The sequence below is a fragment of the Lactuca sativa genome, chromosome 9 (genome assembly GCF_002870075.4).
Source record: "Lactuca sativa cultivar Salinas chromosome 9, Lsat_Salinas_v11, whole genome shotgun sequence".
In the NCBI taxonomy this organism is placed as follows: Eukaryota; Viridiplantae; Streptophyta; class Magnoliopsida; order Asterales; family Asteraceae; genus Lactuca; species Lactuca sativa.
In genome coordinates this window covers 219,574,216-219,594,643 of record NC_056631.2, presented here as the reverse complement: position 1 = coordinate 219,594,643, position 20,428 = coordinate 219,574,216, and the positions used below count along the sequence as shown (strand labels likewise).

Below are 20,428 nucleotides of genomic sequence, written 5' to 3'. Positions count from 1 at the left end.
TACTCAAATCGATGAGAGTCTTGGAGAATCTGAGAAGCTTTGGGGAGAATTTTGTGACCCGGTTGGGGACAGAGGATGTTCCAGTGTTGCAGCTTAGCCATTGGCAAGCGAGCTAGTGAGCGTGACAGGGTGTCAGACCCTGGAGGATATGATTTCCAGAAGTTGCAGATGCGGGATCGATTTGAAGCACCCTGGAAAGAGGGGTTTGCGCCAGGTGCGTATAGTAAAGGGGTCCCGGGAAGAGACCCATGACTTCTGATCATCGAGGGAAGGGCCAGCAGGGCCGGAGTCAGTGCGGTGCATACGAGAAAGTGCACGAGTGAGTTGTCACTCCAAGGGTTTAGGCTGCTACAGGTGTGGCAGGGTTGATCATGATAGTTGAAGGTGATCCGTATTCCTCCAGATGAAGCGGGTATGTCGTCTTCTACTGCTGCAAGATGGACGTTAGGGATACGAATCGCTTTGGAATTGTGAGTGAGTGTGGATAAGTCAGACCTCGGGTCGGTTTTTCTGCTAGTGTTTGGGTTACCAAGGATCATATATGCCATCCTTTATGACGAAAGGTTCTTGATGAACCCACAGAAGGATGCATCTTGCGGAGTGAGTTATGTGCGTACCATTATCATTTCGGATCTTTGTTGGGATCTATGCAAGAGTATTATTTAGAGGATACTCGGTCAGGTTTGGAGTGATAGTTCTCCAGTGAGTTCAACGTTCAGGGATTCTATCATTTGTTTAGGTATGGTCGGTAATTGTCTATGGATGAACTTTAGAGTACAAGGCACTACCGTTGCTAGGACAGAATTGGTGACATCAAGAGGGTAATGTCAGTCGCGGGTGTTAGATGCATAAGTGGTTGGTCATTGGATATTCAAGAGTATTGTGTTTTCGCATGGGCTGTGTTCGGTCAGAGTTCAGTGGTACTGCAAGAATAGGAGTGGGAACGAGGATTCGTCAGCTAGAGTGAAGATTAAGGTCTTCAATTGACAGCATGTTAGATGGATCGAGGTGCCAGACTGGATCAGATTTCAAGAGTACTCATCGAGATTCCCGAGGATGGGAGATCTCAAGGTTTAATCGGTGATTAAACGCTAGCATTGACGGGCACAGGTGGTCATCAGTGGGATATTAGAAAGCAAGAAGGATTGGGAATCCTTCAATTCTCATGTACTATGAAGACTTAGTCGAATCTAAGTGGGGGAGAGACTTTTTATAATGTTCTCCAACTATGAGTTCTGGTTGCGCAAGGTGCAATCTCTTGGGCACCTTGTCAACTAGAAGGGTATTCTGGTCGATCCGGCTAAGTTAGAGGCCACGATGCAGTGGGAGGTTCCGAGATCTCCAACTGAGATTCGGAGCTTCCCGGGTCTAGCGGGATATTACCGGAGATTTATACAGGATTTCTCCGAGATTGAGGTTCCTTTGACCCAAATAACCAAGAAGTCGGTGGCCTTTCATTGGGGCCTGAGCAGCAAGCAACCTTCGAGACTCTCAGACAGTGGTTGTGCGAGGCATCAATTCTCACCCGGCCAGAGGGTGTAGATGATTTCGTGGGTTACTAAGACACTTTGATCATGGGCATGGGTGCGGTACTGATACAGTGGGGTCACGTGATAGCAGGTTTGGGAACCAGGTTAGAGTTACGGTTAGGACTCAAACTCAGTTGTGTGTTAGGTCGAGTGCGTGTTCGACCGGTATGGAAAGCATTGTAAGACTACAGGGGTAGCCGTAGCATTCACTAGCGATCAGATAGTATGGAAAGTGTTGTAAGACTACGGGGCTAGCCGTAGCATTCACCAACAATCAGATAGTACATTAAGTGTTGTAAGACTACGGGGGGTAGCCGTAGCATTCACTGGCAGTCAGATAGTATGGAAAGTGTTGTAAGACTACGGGGGTAGCCGTAGCATTCACTAGTGGTTAGTTAGCATGGGAAGTGTTGTAAGGCTGCGAGTATAGCCATAGCATTCACTAGTAGCCAGATAGTGATGGAGTGTTGTAAGTCTGTGGGTGTAGCCATAGCATTCACTAGGTTGGTAGATAGCAACAGTGCGTTGTTAGGACGCGGAACGAACAATAGTACGCACAAGTTCGGGTTCAACATTGAGGATATGGAAATCCACGGATTAGATTTCGGATTTACCCAAAAGGATTAGATCAGATTAAGCCAGTGATACGATTGTAGGAGTGCCACTATAGTTATGGGATCAGGGAGGCAATGGACTGCTTAAAGTCATTTGTGATATAAGGCTACCATTGGTCAGGTAGCCATCACTTTGAGTCCTAGATTTGAGTATGTCAGGATTTGACACATGGACCCGATCAGTTAGATCATAAGGCTATTAGAGCCACAGTGACATGATAACTAGTGGCAACTAGTTCTAGAGAAGGTTTCGTTCAGAAGTCGTGTGAGGCGACTAAGCAGGAGTCCATTGGCTCCACAGCCGGGCAGGAACCCGACATTTCAGATGATTGGCGAACAAATAGAGACCAAGGAGGTCTCGCTAGATTTTGGAAAGCATCCATGTAGCAGCATACTGCTTCAGGCAGTTCAGTATTTGGGTAGTTTCAGTGTTTGGGCAGTATTAGCATTTGTGTTTCAGGTTGCAACTACGGACGGAATAGCTGGTTGATCTGGGAAGTGAGAAGTCATTCACAGTGGGATCAGCTGAGCCTTGGCCAAGTATAAGTGATCTGCAGGGATAATTAGGTCTGTGAACCTGTTTTATAGAGAGAACCTAAAGCTATCAAAAGTTGAGTAGCATGTTGAGGGATGAACGGACTGGATTCAATAATAATGATTCGGTATGAGTGGTATGTCGGGTAATCAGACCATCTCGAGATAGTAGATTCATATAAAGTAGATGTGATCCTGTTGCGAGGAATTCGCTCATATGAGGATATTAGGGCTTTGCGAAGATTAGTCACAGCTACCCTGGGAAGGATAGGGTGTTCCCAAGACGGTGATCATGTTACTAGAAGTGGTTTGGCATATAAGAACTAGTAAGGAGTGATTTCGAGGACGAAATCTAATTTAAGTGGGGGAGAGTTGTAACACTCGTTTATTTATTAGTTAAATAAATAAATTAATGAATGAATGGTAGCCCTAAAATAAATGTCTATATATGCATGGTGATGGTCTCGTGGAGCTAATCGTCACACTTTAAGAGATTAAGGTTTAAAAGTGAAAATATGGACTTAATAGGTAAGTAGTAATGAAGTAAGGGACTAAATGGTAACTTTTGGGACTTCATTTGAAGATATTTTGGGGCTAAGGGGCTGTTTGGTAAATTAGAAACCGAATTTGTGAAGAATTACGGAAGCAGGGGTTAAATTGGTAAATTTTACACCTAAGTTGTAATAGATTTTTAGTGTTGGGGTCTAAAAGGTAAGATTTGTATTTAATTGGAAAATATTGGTGGGAAGGGACCGAAAGTGTTAATATGGAAAAGATTCATTATGTGTCGGGTATATATCCCTTGAGAACCCTAACCCCAACGGGAGAATGAGCCGTCACCCCTCCTTCTCACGTTCTCCACAACTCCACCATCCCTCCTGCCGCTGGAGAAGTCGCGAATAGCTTAGATCGTCATGGGTTGCCAAAAACTTAGATGCAAGGCTGCCATTGCTGTGCTCGGTGGATTTCGCACCACCACCTCCCTTCTTGTTCCTTTCCAAGCGTCGCCGCCACCGATATCAGTCGAGTTAAACCTCGTTCGCAGGCCATCTCACTGAAGCGCCGCCATTGTACTCCTCAGTTGTCGTCGATACCCGTCCCCGTCGAAGAAAAGACGTTGTCGGACGCTTGGCATTTGTTGCTGCTGTGATCCAGCAACCGCCGCCAGTTATTAGGGTGCCATTTATGCCGTTCGTTATGCCACCAGGTGGGTAGTGGCTTTTAGACCTTGTGCGTTGTGATAGCTTGTTGGCTGGTAACCGTGAAGAACCACCATGGCCGCCATCCATGGTGGTTGCCGCCTTGTCGCTTCGTTTACTGCCACCGACCACCGTGAGGAGGGTAGCTGTGTGCGCGTTATGGGTGTGTGTTCGAGTGTACTAGCTGTGTTTGGTGTTCGTGGGGTTGTATGTATGTAGTGGTCGGATTTTGTAAGGGAGATGCTAGGTCGGAAAGTGAGGAAGACCGCCACTGCCACCACCGTGAGGTGGTGGCTGCCGCCGTGTACCACCATGGGTGGGTGTATTTTCGTGTGTATGTGTTTGTAATTAGATTAGGGTGTGCGTGTGTTGATCTGATGGGCATTGTAACTGTAGCAAATTGGATTAATGAAAGAAAAACCGAGAGCCACCACCTTAGGGTGGTGGCTGCCGCCACCGGCCGCCGTGTCGGGTGGCGATGGCTTAGTTGTGATGGGATTGCTAGTTTGGGGATGTTTGGTCAAGGGAATAAAACCCTAATGGGCCCAATGAGGCTTAATGAACATAAAAGCCCAAACATGTGTCTAATGGGCTTAATGGACCCTAATTGATCCAAGGACTTAGTTAATGGGCCTATTGGGCTAAGATGGGTTTGAAAACCCTAATGCCATGAAACCATAATTTTGGCGAATTAATCGAGACACACGAGACTTATTAATAACTTGGAATATTAAATAATAATCATTGGCGGAAATAAATCTAAGCAATATTGGACTTAATGGATTAAGTCCTTAATGGGTTAAGTAGGAAACTTAACCTTAATCATCATTTTATGTGAAACCCTAATTTCACTTGGGTTTATTATTGGGCCTTAATGATTGGGTTATTAAGTGGGCTATCCAAGATCAAGCAAAATGGTCTAGAGTAATTTAATGGGCCTAGGGTAAGGCCCATATAAGGGGCTTGGGCCCAATTTGGAAAATTGGACCATAGATGGGCCTAGTTTGGGCCTTAACGATTATATGATGTTGGGCCTTAGAATGAGACCATGTATAGGCCTAGGCCCAATTTGGAAAGTTGGGCCATGTGTTGGGCTTTGATTCCTAATTGACTTTGGGCCTATGGATTGGGCCTTGGGCTTGAATAAGCCAAGCTAAGGGTAATGTAGTAATTACCCAAAGAATGTATGTATGGTTATGCATTGGGACCCAATTATTAATTGGGTGTTATTTTGGTGTTGACGGTTCGGGAATCTGTCAGCCAGCAGCTGGGGTCGAGTTTGCGGGACTTCAGCGGTGTGGGATTGAGTATGCGGGACATCAGTAGTGTAAGGTGAGTTACCTTCCAGTATGGGTGGGTCTAAGGCCACAATGTCGGCCCACCAACATGGGTAGTTGGTAGATAATTGTCTTTGTGATAATTATCTTGGTATGTTTATGTGATATGCTCATGAGATATGCTTATGTGATGTGCTTATGAGATATGTTTATGTGATATGCTTATGTAATATGCTATATGTGTTAGTGGTAGTAGTTGGGAATAGTTTTTCCCTGACTCGGGCGTTAGGATCGAAGGGTAGGTCAGTACCCCAGAAATGCATGACCATATGATTATATCATGATATTATATGATAGTGGTTAGGGGTGAAATAGTCCCCGGTTATTGGTTGAAAGATACCGATGGCGGATACCGGTTGAAAAATACCAATGGCGGATACCGGTTGAAAGATACCGATGGCATATACCGGTTGAAAGATACCGATGGCAGTTACCGGTTGAAAGATACCGAAGGGGTAAATAGAACCCATGTAATGCTTATCTATATGTTTATGATATGTTAGTATGTGATCAGCATGTTTATGATGTTAGTACGTGATCAATATGTTTATGACATATTATTATGTGATACTGGTAGGGGTGAAATAGTCCCCGATTACCGGTTGAAAGATACCGATGGCAGTTACCGGTTGAAAGATACCGAAGGGGTAAACAGAACCCATGCAATGCTTATCTGTATGTTTATGATATGTTAGTATGTGATCAGCATGTTTATGATGTTAGTACGTGATCAGTATGTTTATGACATATTATTATGTGATAGTGGTAGGGGTGAAATAGTCCTCGGTTACCGATTGAAAGATACTGATGTGTAACGCCCGCAAATCCGGGCTAGTCAAACTAGAGGCAATGGGGGTCGAAAACGACTTTTCGACAAAAGATTATTTAGAATAAATAATCTTAACCAAGTTGTAGAGTATGTTACAAGGTTTCCGTACATATAAAGAACGCCGAAATCCGAGTTATAACGAAGAAGTTATGACCCGTCGAAGTTTCGCGACAAAACCGGCACGATACCGGAAAGCGTGAATAGTGAATTTACGATAGAGAGAGATTTAGCCTTAGCGATCTAAACGAAAGTCGTAGAATATGTTAAACTAAGAACATCGATAAAAAGAACGCCCAAATCTGACTTCGTATGAAGAAGTTATGCTTTTTCGAAGTTTCGAGCTAGCAGTGTACAGCCCGAAATTCGAATAATAGATTGAGTGATTTTTAGCCGACACGACCTAAACGAGAATCGAAGATCTCGTTGAGAGTAGCGTAACGAGAAAAAGATGGGAGAAAACGGATGTCGGATGAAGAAGTTATGAGGATTTAACGGACCAATCCTATCCCGGCCCGTTCATAATATAAAATTTAAAATCGAGCCAAAATTAGCCGACGAAGTCTAAACGAAAGTTGTAGAGTACATTCCCACTTTCGCGTGGATATAAAGAACGTCGAAAACGGAGGTCGTGCACAAAAGTTACGAATTTTTAAAGTTGAGGGTGCAAATTGCGAAATCTGATGCGAGATGGATGATGTGGCTGCATCTGGGCCGTCGCTTGTTGACCAAGGCTTCGCTTCGGATTGTGACACGCCACCCTCGCAGTACGCCCCGCGTCCGAAGAGGTTACGCCCCGCGTAGTTCCGATCTGATCCATCCGATGGGTGCGAGACAGCTGGGTCCGAGCTGGTGATCTTATCCGAGGAGTACGCCCAGCGTAATGTCCAAAGCCAGACCCTATAAATTGAGGTGCGAGGCTGCCATTTCTCTTCACCCCAAAACCTCTTCTTTCTCTCACTAGTTTCTCTCTCTAGCTCATCTAAACCCCCCTAAACCCTAGAAAAACCTGCTAGCACCCTAGGGAAGCCCCGAGAAAAAGGAGTTTTTCGGTTTCGAAACGCTGCTCCAATTAAGTTCCGGTTTTCGATAAAATTCGTTGTAAGTGTGCTACGCTTATGCAATTTTTAATATAGCTTTCAAATAATTATAGGAATGTTATTAGGTCCTTAAAATAATTATTTGGGCTATTATTATGAGTTATATTGAGCGTTATTAACGCTTAATAATAGTCAGACTAATTAATTTGTCGCGGTTATTGTTAGACTAAACCCTAGTGGTATTGGTACTAGGTTTTATCGAAGGAATATCGTTTTGAGAGTATCGAAGCGTTGTCCGAGTGCTGAGTCACCACCTACTCAGGTGAGTGCATAGTCCCTTTCATCTTACACATAGATATGAAGTATTTTATATAAACTACGTGCTATGTGTGCTTATTGTCTGAATACTTGCTGTCTATGCTGGATGAATGTTTTATACATGTTTTAAATGATTTAAACTGTATACGTATTTTATATATACGAATATGTTGGGTATGATATGGGTAGATGAACGATGAGAGATATAAGGTGATGAGAGTATACATTGGCAACTATAGACTTAGTGCCTATGGGACGAACACCGGTAGTTATGGACTTAGTACCTATTAGACGTTGGTAGCTATGGATTTAGTACCTAATTGGTAGTTATGGACTTAGTACATATTAGTTAGACGTTGGTAGCTATGGATTTAGTACCTGTTAGGAACCGGTAGCTATGGATTTAGTACCTGTTAGGAATTGGTAGCTATGGACTTAGTACCTATTAGATGAACACTAGTAGCTATGGATTTAGTACCCGATGAGTAGACTATAGCAGCTATGGATTTAGTGTCAATCCTATGACCCTAGAAGTAAGGGACTTTGGAATAAATGAATGCAGGATAGATGACTCTTAGGTTAAATCCTTAAGAGTAAAGAAGATAATGGGGAATGGGTAATTGGGCTGATTGTTTGATTGTTTAAGCATAATAATTATATTATTGTGGGTTGAAAACCCTATGTACTCACCAGGTTTCCCAACCTGACCCACTCAGTTTATGTATATCACAGGTGACGAAGTGAAGTGACATTACACTGAGAGATTTAAAGAGATGTAGATCACTAGTGTAAATAATTTTAAGTTCTGTTTATGCTTATGTTTCTATATTAACGATGACATCCCAAACGTTTTAAAATGAAATAAATATGTTTCTTCGAAAATGTTTTAATAACGTATTTACCATGTTTTTCTGGGAACAAATTCCGCAACTTTTTTATGAAAGGAAGTACTCTGATTTTTCTAAAGCATAAACAAAATCGGTCTTTTCCGGCCGTGAAAATTGGGGATGTCACAGTTGGTATCAGAGCATTACTTTAAGCGAACTAGGAATATGGATTTATTTCTAGACTTAAACTTAGAATGTTAAGCGATGATTGTGAGGTGTGAGCACTAGCTTATTTAGGGAAAATGCCTAACATGCTTTTATGTGCTAAATATTTTATGATATGAAATATATGAACGGATCTATGGTCTGTTGCCGACCGGATCTGTAAACTTTATGTGTTCAGATTTCTAAATGTTTAATTACGATATTAGAACTGGCATATAATTTTTCGGAGAGATAAGGAGAATTATACGTCGATCGTAAATAAAATCTTCTCTATCTAAATTCTCATCACTCTACACCGGACATCTAAATTCGATGTATAGATCGACATGATGAACACTCAAAGCGGATTTAGAGATAGTAACCCGCAGCCTAAGCCACAAGTGATTGAACGTACACCAGAAGTAGCAGATGCACCCGAACCAATCACAATGGAAGGAGTACAGGCAATGGTGCGGATGATGTTGGATCAACAGATGAGAGAAACAAGGTGCTTAATTCAACAAAGTAAGGACGAACTTACTGTGCCAGTACGCCAGGCACCCGCTCTTGAGGCAACCATCTGGGTTGCTAAGTCTGTAGAAGAAAAGATCAACGATAGGATTGCCAACAAAGTTGAAGTTGGAAAGAAGAGGAAATTTGAGGGATCTTCAAGGTCCAACAGGAAAAACTTTTCTACACAGTCTAGAAGAGGAAGAGGTAAAGCAAAATGGTGTAACAGGAAATGCCCTAAGGAAGTGACCTGCTTTAAATGCTGGAAGATTGGTCATAATGCCCACAAATGCTCAACCAGGGAGGAAGTTTGCCTTAAGTGTAGTGGAGAAGGACACTTCAAGCAAGATTGTCCGATGAGAGCAACAACACCAAATGTACTGCTAAAGCACTATGAGGGATACGACGAGAAGGTGACTTGCTACAAATGTGGAAGAATAGGGCATTACGCCAGCAAGTGCATGTCTAAGAGTAAGGTGTGCTATGGATGTAACAAAGAAGGACATTTACGTAGGGACTGCCCGAAGAGACATGAAGCAACTGACAAGGTAATCAAAAGTGAGGATTGATATCCGGAGATCAAGCTATGAATGTAAACATAGTATGGTAGGGGTAGCCTAATAGAGGCACGATCTAGGGTAAACTTGAACATCTATGTAATAGTTTCAAGAAATAATAAAGCCTTCGTTTTGTTATCTGATGTGTTAAACTGTTACATGATTTTCTTGTATGGTTACTTGGAAAACTGAGAGACAATACTTGGGACGAGTATGAGTAGGTGTGAAAGGTAGTAAATGCATATAATACCAGAAGCACAGGACTCACACTTGGATCAGGGAAAGTCACAAGGTTACCAAGAAGCTAGTAATTGATTCCGTTTTATTCAAGTGTGTTGTTACCATCGTTTTGGTAATGACTAAGAAGATTGTTGATATTCCGACCCTAGTGGTCATATCCCATTGAGTTCGACTACGATGAGTAGGTTACGTGGTTCAGAGAACCAAGTTTGATGAAGCGTCCGACTTAAACCAAACGATTGGAATCAAAGCGATCAATAGAAATATCGCGCTCGTTGTTAAAGAAGTTGATAGCTAGAAATGCCTAATGTTAAAGTGTGATTATATCACATTAGAACATGAAGGAAGGCATAGTCTATTTTAGAGTTTAACTCTAAGAGACCTAAGTCCAAGTGTTGCAACGTACGATGATAGGTCATATATGACACATCCATCCATAGTAGTAGTAAAAGAAATCATCTCAAGTTCGTATCTAGTAAGGATTGAGATTGTGACTTGAAGGTCATAATTGGGAGTCTAGCCTGAGGTAGAGAGCAGGTGCACGATCGAGTACTGCTTGCAGTCAATGAGTCTAGGAGATAGACTTGAAGGAATGTAGAAGTCATAATTATTACCTAGGATGAAGAGATGACGTATGGAGTCATTATACGAACCTGTTTCATTGATGATTCCGGGACGTAATCATCCTAAGGGGGAGATAATTGTAACGCCCGCAAATCCGGGCTACTCAAATTAGAGGCAATGGGGGTCGAAAATTACTTTTCGACAAAAGATTATTTAGAATAAATAATCTTAACCAAGTTGTAGAGTATGTTACAAGGTTTCCGTACATATAAAGAACGCCGAAATCCGATTTATAACGAAGAAGTTATGACCCGTCGAAGTTTCGCGACAGAACCGGCACGATACCGGAAAGCGTGAATAGTGAATTTACGACAGAGAGAGATTTAGCCTTAGCGATCTAAACGAAAGTCGTAGAATATGTTAAACTAAGAACATCGATAAAAAGAACGCCCAAATCTGACTTCGTATGAAGAAGTTATGCTTTTTCGAAGTTTCGAGCTAGCAGTGTACAGCCCGAAATTCGAATAATAGATTGAGTGATTTTTAGCCGACACGACCTAAACGAGAATCGAAGATCTCGTTGAGAGTAGCGTAACGAGAAAAAGATGGGAGAAAACGGATGTCGGATGAAGAAGTTATGAGGATTTAACGGACCAATCCTATCCCGACTCGTTCATAATATAAAATTTAAAATCGAGCCAAAATCAGCCGACGAAGTCTAAACGAAAGTTGTAGAGTACGTTCCCACCTTCGTGTGGATATAAAGAACGTTGAAAACGGAGGTCGTACACGAAAGTTATGAATTTTTAAAGTTGAGGGTGCAAATTGCGAAATCTAATGCGAGATGGATGACGTGGATGCATCTGGGCCATCGCTTGTTGACCAAGGCTTCGCTTCGGATTGTGACACGCCACCCTCACAGTACGCCCCGCGTCCGAAGAGGTTACGCCCCGCGTAGTTCCGATTTGATCCATCCGATGGGTGCGAGACAACTGGGTCCGAGCTGGTGATCTTATCCGAGGAGTACGCCCAGCGTAATGTCCAAAGCCAGACCCTATAAATTGAGGTGCGAGGCTGCCATTTCTCTTCACCCCAAAACCTCTTCTTTCTCTCACTAGTTTCTCTCTCTAGCGCATCTAAACCCCCCCCCCCCCTAAACCCTAGAAAAACCCCCTAGCACCCTAGGGAAGCCCCGAGGCTCCCGGAGTCCCGAGAAAAAGGAGTTTTTCGGTTTTGAAACGCTGCTCCAATTAAGTTCCAGTTTTCGATAAAATTCGCTGTAAGTGTGCTACGTTTATGCAATTTTTAATATAGCTTTCAAATAATTATAGAAATGTTATTAGGTCCTTAAAATAATTATTTGGGCTATTATTATGAGTTATATTGAGCGTTATTAATGCTTAATAATAGTCAGACTAATTAATTTGTCGCGGTTATCGTTAGACTAAACCCTAGTGGTATTGGTACTAGGTTTTATCGAAGGAATATCGTTTTGATAGTATCGAAGCGCTGTCCGAGTGATGAGTCGCCACCTACTCAGGTGAGTGCATAGTCCATTTCATCTTACACATAGATATGAAGTATTTTATATAAACTACGTGCTATGTGTGCTTATTGTCTGAATACTTGTTGTCTATGCTGGATGAACGTTTTATACATGTTTTAAATGATTTAAACTGTAAACGTATTTTATATATACGAATATGTTGGGTATGATATGGGTAGATGAACGATGAGAGATATAAGGTGATGAGAGTATACATTGGCAGCTATAGACTTAGTGCCTATAGGACGAACACCGGTAGCTATGGACTTAGTACCTATTAGTTAGACGCTGGTAGCTATGGATTTAGTACCTGTTAGGAACCGGTAGCTATGGATTTAGTACCTGTTAGGAATTGGTAGCTATGGACTTAGTACCTATTAGATGAACACTAGTAGCTATGGATTTAGTACCCGATGAGTAGACTATAGCAGCTATGGAATTAGTGCTTTACGAACGAACATTGACAACTATGGATTTAGTGTCAGTCCTATGACCCTAGAAGTAAGGGACTTTGGAATAAATGAATGCAGGATAGATGACTCTTAGGTTAAATCCTTAAGAGTAAAGAAGATAATGGGGAATGGGTAATTGAGCTGATTGTTTGATTGTTTAAACATAATAATTATATTATTGTGGGTTGAAAACCCTATGTACTCACTAGGTTTCCCAACCTGACCCACTCAGTTTATGTATATCATAGGTGACGAAGTGAAGTGACATTACACTGAGAGATTTAAAGAGATGTAGATCACTAGTGTAAATAATTGTAAGTTCTGTTTATGCTTATGTTTATATATTAACGATGACATCCCAAACGTTTTAAAATGAAATAAATACGTTTCTTCGAAAATGTTTTAATAACGTATTTACCATGTTTTTCTGGGAACAAATTCCGCAACCTTTTTATGAAAGGAAGTACTCTGATTTTTCTAAAGCATAAACAAAATCGGTATTTTCTGGCCGTGAAAATTGGGGATGTCACATGATGGCAGTCACCGGTTGAGAGATACCGATGGTGTTATGTGGTATGTGGTATGATGGGGGGACTCACTAAGCTTTGTACTTACGGTTTACATTTTTGGTTTCAGGTACTTTGTTTCAAAGAAAATGAGCCGGCTTGGTCGCAACGCATCACACTATGTTTTCTGCACACGATATCATTGGGATTATACTCTGATATGGTTTGATAATGTTATATTTTGATTATTCACACTTTGGTTTTATGTAATAACTTAATTAAAAATGAAATTGTTGACCTGTATTTTTTGGATGTTACATTTTAACGTAGGACTTCTAAACTCCCCAGAAATACATGAAATAAAAATTTCGCACAATGATAAACTGGTAGATTAAATAGTTACTACCAACGTTCTTATATGAGTTCTTATATTAGTTGCTAGAATTACTTAAAGGTAATATATCCACAATAAACAAATAACGACAAAATAAACGATATAACTAAGAGTATAAATCTACTCTAATAAATGGAAAAAAAAATTTGCTAGATGCATTACTCATTCAATTTGCCAAATGTCATTTTATGGTTATTTTTAATTAATTTCTTTTCCACATGTCATTTTATGGGTTTTTCTATTTTAATAAATTTCACATAATATTTTAATGTAATAATTACAATAAAAGTAGTAATAAATGAATATTAATTTTATTAATGGACTTACCTTTTTTATTTCAAAATTTCCAAATCTAGGCCCATTAGTTAATTTTTTTATTTATTTAAAAGATTAAAAAAAATCAGTTTTTATAATTCATTATTTTTCTTATTTTCTTATAAATCCAAAGTTCTTAAATATTTAAACCTCTATATTTTTTTTAATTAACTCGTGTAATACATGGGTCTTACATCTAATTTGTTAAATATAACTTCACCGAGCTCTCGTTTAATGACTCAACTTCCATATAAGCCACTTAAGGCGACTTCATTGTGTGACACTGACTGAGAAAAGGTCACCGAACAAAGGGAAAATTTGTTTAATTTATGGTAAATGTCACTATAGCCCAATCAGCTACCGTTATTTATCCGATTTGGTCACTAAAATATTTGTTTTGCTCAATATGTCATTAAACTTACAACTTACATGTGTATTAAGTCACTTTCGTTAGTTTTAACAGATCCTCCGTTAAACAGTTATTATAATTTACAACAATGGTCCCTATGGTTTCAATTTCTTTTGTGGTTGGTCATTTACCAGCATCATTCATCACCTGCACCACCACCGTTCACTTCCAGCACACACCAACGTTCACCTTGAGCAACCCCATGATTTTTTATTTAGAGTTTAGTTTACCGATCGATTTTAGTATAAATATGATATATTTGGTAGAAACTTCAACCACTTAAATCTCTTAAATCGATCAAAAATATGCTAGATCACTAAAAAGGGTCATCATAGAAGTTTGAAAACTGCATTTAATATTATTTGGTGAAATAGTTGCATAAAAAATAACCAGTTTTTAATATGAGGTTCTTGTCGCATATAAAAATATATATGTTGGTAGTTAGTGAACTGCATTTAGTGTTGCATGGTATAATAATTTCATTCGGATAATCCAATTCAAATAAGCATGTCAAATATATACTTTGTGAAGGTAAGGAGTATTAATGTATTCTCTGGAAGAAAAAATTAACTCATAAATATCTTATTGGTAATTAATTTCTTATTTAGAAAATAGATATTGTTACACTTTCATTCAATGTTGATTCTGAACATATATATATTTTGTGAATGATTGTATGTTAGAATAATGGTTAACGGTGTTGTCCGAAGTGAAGGGTGGTGGTTGCTGGATTTCAACGGTGATTATGTCAGTGATGAAGTGTGTTGGTGTGGGACCAACCTCGAAAGAAATTGAAATTATAGAGACCATTCGTGTAATTTATAATAGTTGGTTAACGGAGGATATGTTAAAAACTAACGAAAGTGACTTAATAGACAGATAAGTTACAAGTTTAATGACCTATTGTGCAAAAAAAAAAATTTAATGACCAAATCGAATAAATAACGATAGTTGATTGGGCTATAATGAAATTTACCTTTAATTTAACTAATTTTCTGAGCTTTTTTATTCATTTTTATGGGACTAAAATGTTAATATTCCCGAAATATGAGACGTTTACGAAAGAAAATCTAAAAAAATCTAACTGTAAATAGAATATGAACCCTAGATCATGAATACTAGTCACCAATCACCATCGACGAAACCGCTGGTGCTGCCGATTGTCTCTCCATTTTTGTTATCAGGTAAATCCTCCTATTTGTTTTGCATCTTGTTGTCTGCTCCAGAGTAGGTAGGCTAGGGGGGCGGCAGGGCTGCGCCTTTTCAATCAATCTCCGGCCGGTGCGTGTAAATCCTCCAGATGAATAATTGAGGCGTAAACTACAGCAACAAAACTCGAAATTTTCATGATTGTTTTTTTAATAAGTTCTGAATTCTGGTTATCTGTCGATCTTTGTGTGCGCTACCAAGATAAATTATCAAACTTTTTGTGGTTTTGAAGAGAGTTAAAGCTATCTTGTAGGGTGGAATTGACGAATGACTGGGTTTTACCATATTTGAGTAGCAGTTGTGCAGCCAAACATATAGACCAAACCCTTAAACCTGTTTGTCACTCCTCCTTTGCATGTATCCTACAGGTTCCCGCAATATGCAATTAAATGTGCTGTTTTTGGTTTGATATACAATTTTTTAGGTATGGGTTTATAGTATTGTAAATTGTTTGTTTGGCGTTAAAGTGTGTACATTTGATTGTTATTTGTTTGAAGAGATGAGGCGAGAAGTAGAAGATGTTGTGGAGTTGATGCAGAATATACAATCCCGGTTGACAGTAAAAGAAGCGGCCCAAACAAGCGTGTTGTCCAAGTCTTGGCTACACGCCTGGTCTACCTTCCCCAACCTCAGGTTCGATGTTGGAAGAGGAAAGAGCATGAAGTTGGTGGACGTGGAGCGCACTCTGGTAAGGTATCACCGTGACAACACACCAATCAAAAAGTTTGACCTTAAGATCGACATTGAGAATCAGGAGTCAGCTTCACAAGCTGAAAAATGGATCGGGCATGTGGCCACCAAAACTTGTCTCAAAGAGATTTCCCTCTCGCTCTTACTTTGGGGTGCCTCTTTTAGGTTGCCAGATGAGATATTGGCAAGTGAGAATCTAAACAAGATAAGAGTTTCAGCACCGAGGATCCATCCCAATTCTGTTTGGATGACAATGACGAATCCTGTGATCAAGTGTGTGTCATCCCTACGAGAACTGCACTTGGAAGGCGTGAGCATAAGTGAAGAGGCACTTCATCACATATTGTTGTCTTGTCGCTTGCTTGAGAAGATAGAACTTTTACATTCCTGTGAGGGGTTCAAGACCATCAAGATTAAAAACCTTCCTCGTCTTTACGAACTAAACATATCTTTCGTTAGTCTATATGAAAACTCTACTGCTTTGGAAATCAGTGATGTCCCAAAACTTGGTGTGTTTAGCTACTATCGACTTGATGTTTTTCAATCACATTTTCCTCTTGTAATTGAGCCATTAAACTCCCATTCAATATCAATGCGCAAGGTGAGACGATTAATGTTAGGTGATGTGATAACGGACAACACGTGTCTGGACATGATCAAATCGGGATTTCCTTTTCTCGTGAGTTTGACACTTGGGCTGACATATTGGAAGTTGGGGACCTTTCATTTCACATCTTCTTCCATCAAGAGATTGGTGTTGCATTCGTGCCCACACACCCTTATCGACTTACAAGTACATGCTCCAAAATTATTAATTTTCGACTTGAGTGGCGAAACATTGCCTAGTCTCTCGTTTCCAGTCTCGTCTCTCAAGCAACTCAGGGTTTCACTCGGAATTGAACGTCTTGTTGATGCTTCTTTTTTTCTTAATATGAGGGAAGCACTCAGCTTATCACACAAGTGTGACCTTGATATACAGTTTAATTCGCCACTTGACGTCAACATCGATATAGATGATCTAAGAACAAGGCTCATGTTTCCTCCTGCAACGAACGTGCAAGAACTAAGGTTTCAAACGACTGAGGATGAATGCATGTGGGAACAATCCCCATTTTTCGATGCATTCTTTGAGATTTGTCATCCCAAGTGCGTATATGCAAAGCCAGATGATCACTTCAATCACAACAATCACTTTTGCAGACTCATGCTTAGGGAGGTCTTGGAAAAGAAGACCACCACTACTGGAATCGTGTATTGGCCTCATTACCTAAAACATGTTCAAATAAAACAGCCTCTTGATCAAAAATGGGAGACCCTAACAAATTCCCATAGAAGCTTTCTAGATGGGTCCACTCCTGATGTCTATTTGTACTTCAATCTAAACTGGTGCTAAGGCTAATTACTATTTTTCGTATTATACATACTATTTGTCGCAGACATATCTAGACATATAATTGTGAATGCTAGTAATTACTCGATCCCATTTAATCGACCCTATATATTACTACTACATTTGTTATTTGTAGCCAAACATGTTACAGCCATTGATAAGCCTGTCAAGCTTTGGACGTGTCAAGCTTTGGACGTGACCATTGCAAATTAAATCTGTTACATACTTAAAAACATATATGACGTTTTCATATATTTATCTTAACTAATATTTAGGTTGCCATGCTATCTCAGGTATCACTTCATGTTATTTCGACTGATTCAAACAGAATTGGATGCCAATGTGAGTCTGTTTCATTTGTTAGTTTGTGGTATTTTGAGTGGTAATAGCCTTCGCTTAAACATTGCCCTTTATGAGTAGAGGGTTATCTGGAGTTTTGTTTAATCAGTTTGATTTATTTGATTTGGTTCAATCGTTTTTTAGACATTTCTAAACTAACAGTAATTACTTTGTTTAATCGGCTTAATCGGTTATGGGATAAACCAAAGAAAAGTTTAACTTCCAATTTTCATTTATTTGGTTGCTAGTTAAACACCCATGGAAATCACGGTTGAGAAACAAAAACACTATTGACAATTTCAAATTGTAATGATTAATCAAAAATTTGGTTTAATCTTTCATGATTTGGATGACACCATATCTTTTTTATTAGTGTTAAACACACAGTATATCACTTTTTTAAATGATTTTATTACTTAAATATTCTCTTTTACGAATATCCACACATTGTATTTTTCTATTTATAATAACATATTACACACAATAATAAATATCGATTTAGATTACGATTTTGTTTATTATGAATAACATATTACCCATAAATGATAAAACCTTAAATTTTATAATTTAAGCGTTAGACGTAGACTTGGTTATTCTTGTGATGAATGATTATGAAGTCATAGACTTTTAGATCAATGAAAGCCTTGGGTTCCCTTTTCAGTAATTTAACCCCAATCATCTTTTGGTTAACGGTCATTTATTCATTATTTATTATTATTATTATTATTATTATTATTATTATTATTATTATTATTATTATTATTATTATTATTTTGCCCTACAAACCAGTTACCATATCAATTTTGAATATGGGAGTCAATACCTAACATCATTTAGATTAGTAAAATTAGTGAGCAAGTAAAGGAGGTAAAAATGAAAACAAGGAAAATCAAGGGGGTATAAACGGAAGATAATTTAAATGTAAAATTTTTATTAAGAGTAGAAGGGCAAAATGGATATTTTACTTTGTAAAATTCTAGGTTGATGAGATGTCATGTGGCACCCGAAATAAATTTTTTATTAGATAGGAAGTAGAGGAAGTAGATTATATATACTAGTTGTGAAACCCGTATATTATACGGGTTGATTAAAACAAAATGTTAAATAGAAACGATTAAATGAGAAGTTTATTTGAATTCGAAATTTGAAATAAATAAAAATTATGAAAAAAAAACATGTAAAAAATAAATAAATTAAAATTATTATTTAGTTATCAGACTCGTATACTAAACAGGTTAATTATAACAAAACATTAAATACAAAGGTTTACACTGTAAATTTATTTGAAATTGAAATTGAAATTTAAAATTTAAAATTTAAAATTAATTTCATTATGATAAGTTTAATTTATGGAAACTAATTAATAATATATTAGAAATGAAAAATGAAATAAATGACAAGTGCAAAATAAATATATCTCTAAATTATGACAAAATGATATGTGGCAAATTGAATGAGAGAATGACATATGACAAAATCATTTTTATTTATTAGGGTAGATTTTTTGTTTTTGAATAAAAGTGACGTTCTAGTGGTTTTCACTTTCCACTTTACACCTTCCATGTACTGCATTAGAATGTATTGCATTAGAATATATAGATACAAAGCGATGGGCTGAATATATGAGGGGCGAAAGGCCAAACCATAATACACCAACATGGGCTACTATGCTAAATACAAATACTTTTATATAAATAATCACATGCCTCCTGATAAAAAATTCTCTATTAGAATAAAAACTGGATTGTGAATCAAATGCAAGTTTTTAACATTAAAAACACATCCCCAACTTTAGAAAGTTAAGATTTTGTTGTGACATTAAAAGCACATCCTAAACATGATTTGATACCTATTTTTAGTGTAAACCGATGCTTCTACTTATTGGTTAATTCCCTCCGGAAATCGAAATGTCATATTCCTTCCAGAAACCCATACCGATCCACCTAATGAAATTGAAGATTTTGTTATGACATAACCATATTGACAAGAAATAGGAAAAGGTCAAGCTGAGTTGGATTTATCCACCAAACAAGTTTGTATGTTTTAAGCGGGTGTTATGGATGGCTTATTTAATGTGGTTATTAGATTATTCTGATTTGACACCGGTGATAAACACTTTTAAGTGGAGATGTGTGTTTGGACCAAAAAACCAAATCGGAACCGATACCAACCGGTACGAATAAAGGTTGTCGGGTCCGATCCTATGTTATGTGTTTGTCTCTTATTTCGTTACAGGCTTTAGGCTTGGTTCAAAGGAATCGGAACCACAAATCTATAGATTTACTTGTATTCCTTCTATTGTCGCATATATGATTTACGGTGCCAAATTCTTCTATTTCTCGACTTCTTCATTACGGTGTCATCATCACAATTGGCATATTGATTCAAGTATGTAGAGCTCCCTCTCCATATTGATCACCTAATAACCCCTACATTGTAAAAAATAACCAAAAAGTACCCAATACCTCCTTCATCAAATAAATAATTTCCCATGGCTTAGTCACAATCTCACCATCCTCGTACTACGAAAAATCATCCAACATCGTATTACATGACATCTCAAATTCTTTTGCCAATTTGAAGTGAGTCAAAGCTATTAACACAATAGATCTTCATAAAAGACCTTATATGTTTGATAGCCAACATGGAAGATGTTTTGGTTGATGACAAAAATGTATTTTTTATGAATTGCACACAACTTCAACAAAACCACAAAATCATTCGGATTGATCGTGGGGAAATCTGCAATACTAAACTCCGACACTTTATTATTTCTCATGATCTTAAGAGTTTATTCGAAATGAACATATTTTTCGAGTGAGTTATCTTCACAATCTTTTTGGTTGTCCACACTTCGTCTTCAAATTTTCCCAAAACAA

The 20,428-nt window shown here is 38.6% G+C and overlaps 1 protein-coding gene across 5 annotated transcripts; it reads left to right on the top strand.

Moving 5' to 3' along the window:
• Nucleotides 1–14,960: 14,960 nt before the first annotated feature.
• Nucleotides 14,961–17,332, top strand: LOC111878132 (putative F-box/LRR-repeat protein At3g28410). Of its 5 annotated transcripts, none has more exons than XM_042897986.2 (3): nucleotides 14,973–15,105; nucleotides 15,384–15,498; nucleotides 15,628–17,332. In XM_042897986.2, exons 2-3 carry the CDS (start codon nucleotides 15,486–15,488, stop codon nucleotides 17,211–17,213), a joined length of 1,599 nt encoding a protein of 532 aa, XP_042753920.1. In that variant the 5' UTR covers nucleotides 14,973–15,105; nucleotides 15,384–15,485; the 3' UTR covers nucleotides 17,214–17,332. The 5 variants fall into 5 exon arrangements, with proteins under 5 accessions (XP_023730410.1, XP_042753920.1, XP_042753919.1 ...); XM_023874645.3 differs by lacking the exon at nucleotides 15,384–15,498 and adding an exon at nucleotides 15,499–15,554 and having other exon boundaries at nucleotides 15,007–15,105; XM_023874642.3 differs by lacking the exon at nucleotides 15,384–15,498 and having other exon boundaries at nucleotides 14,961–15,105.
• Nucleotides 17,333–20,428: the final 3,096 nt, after the last annotated feature.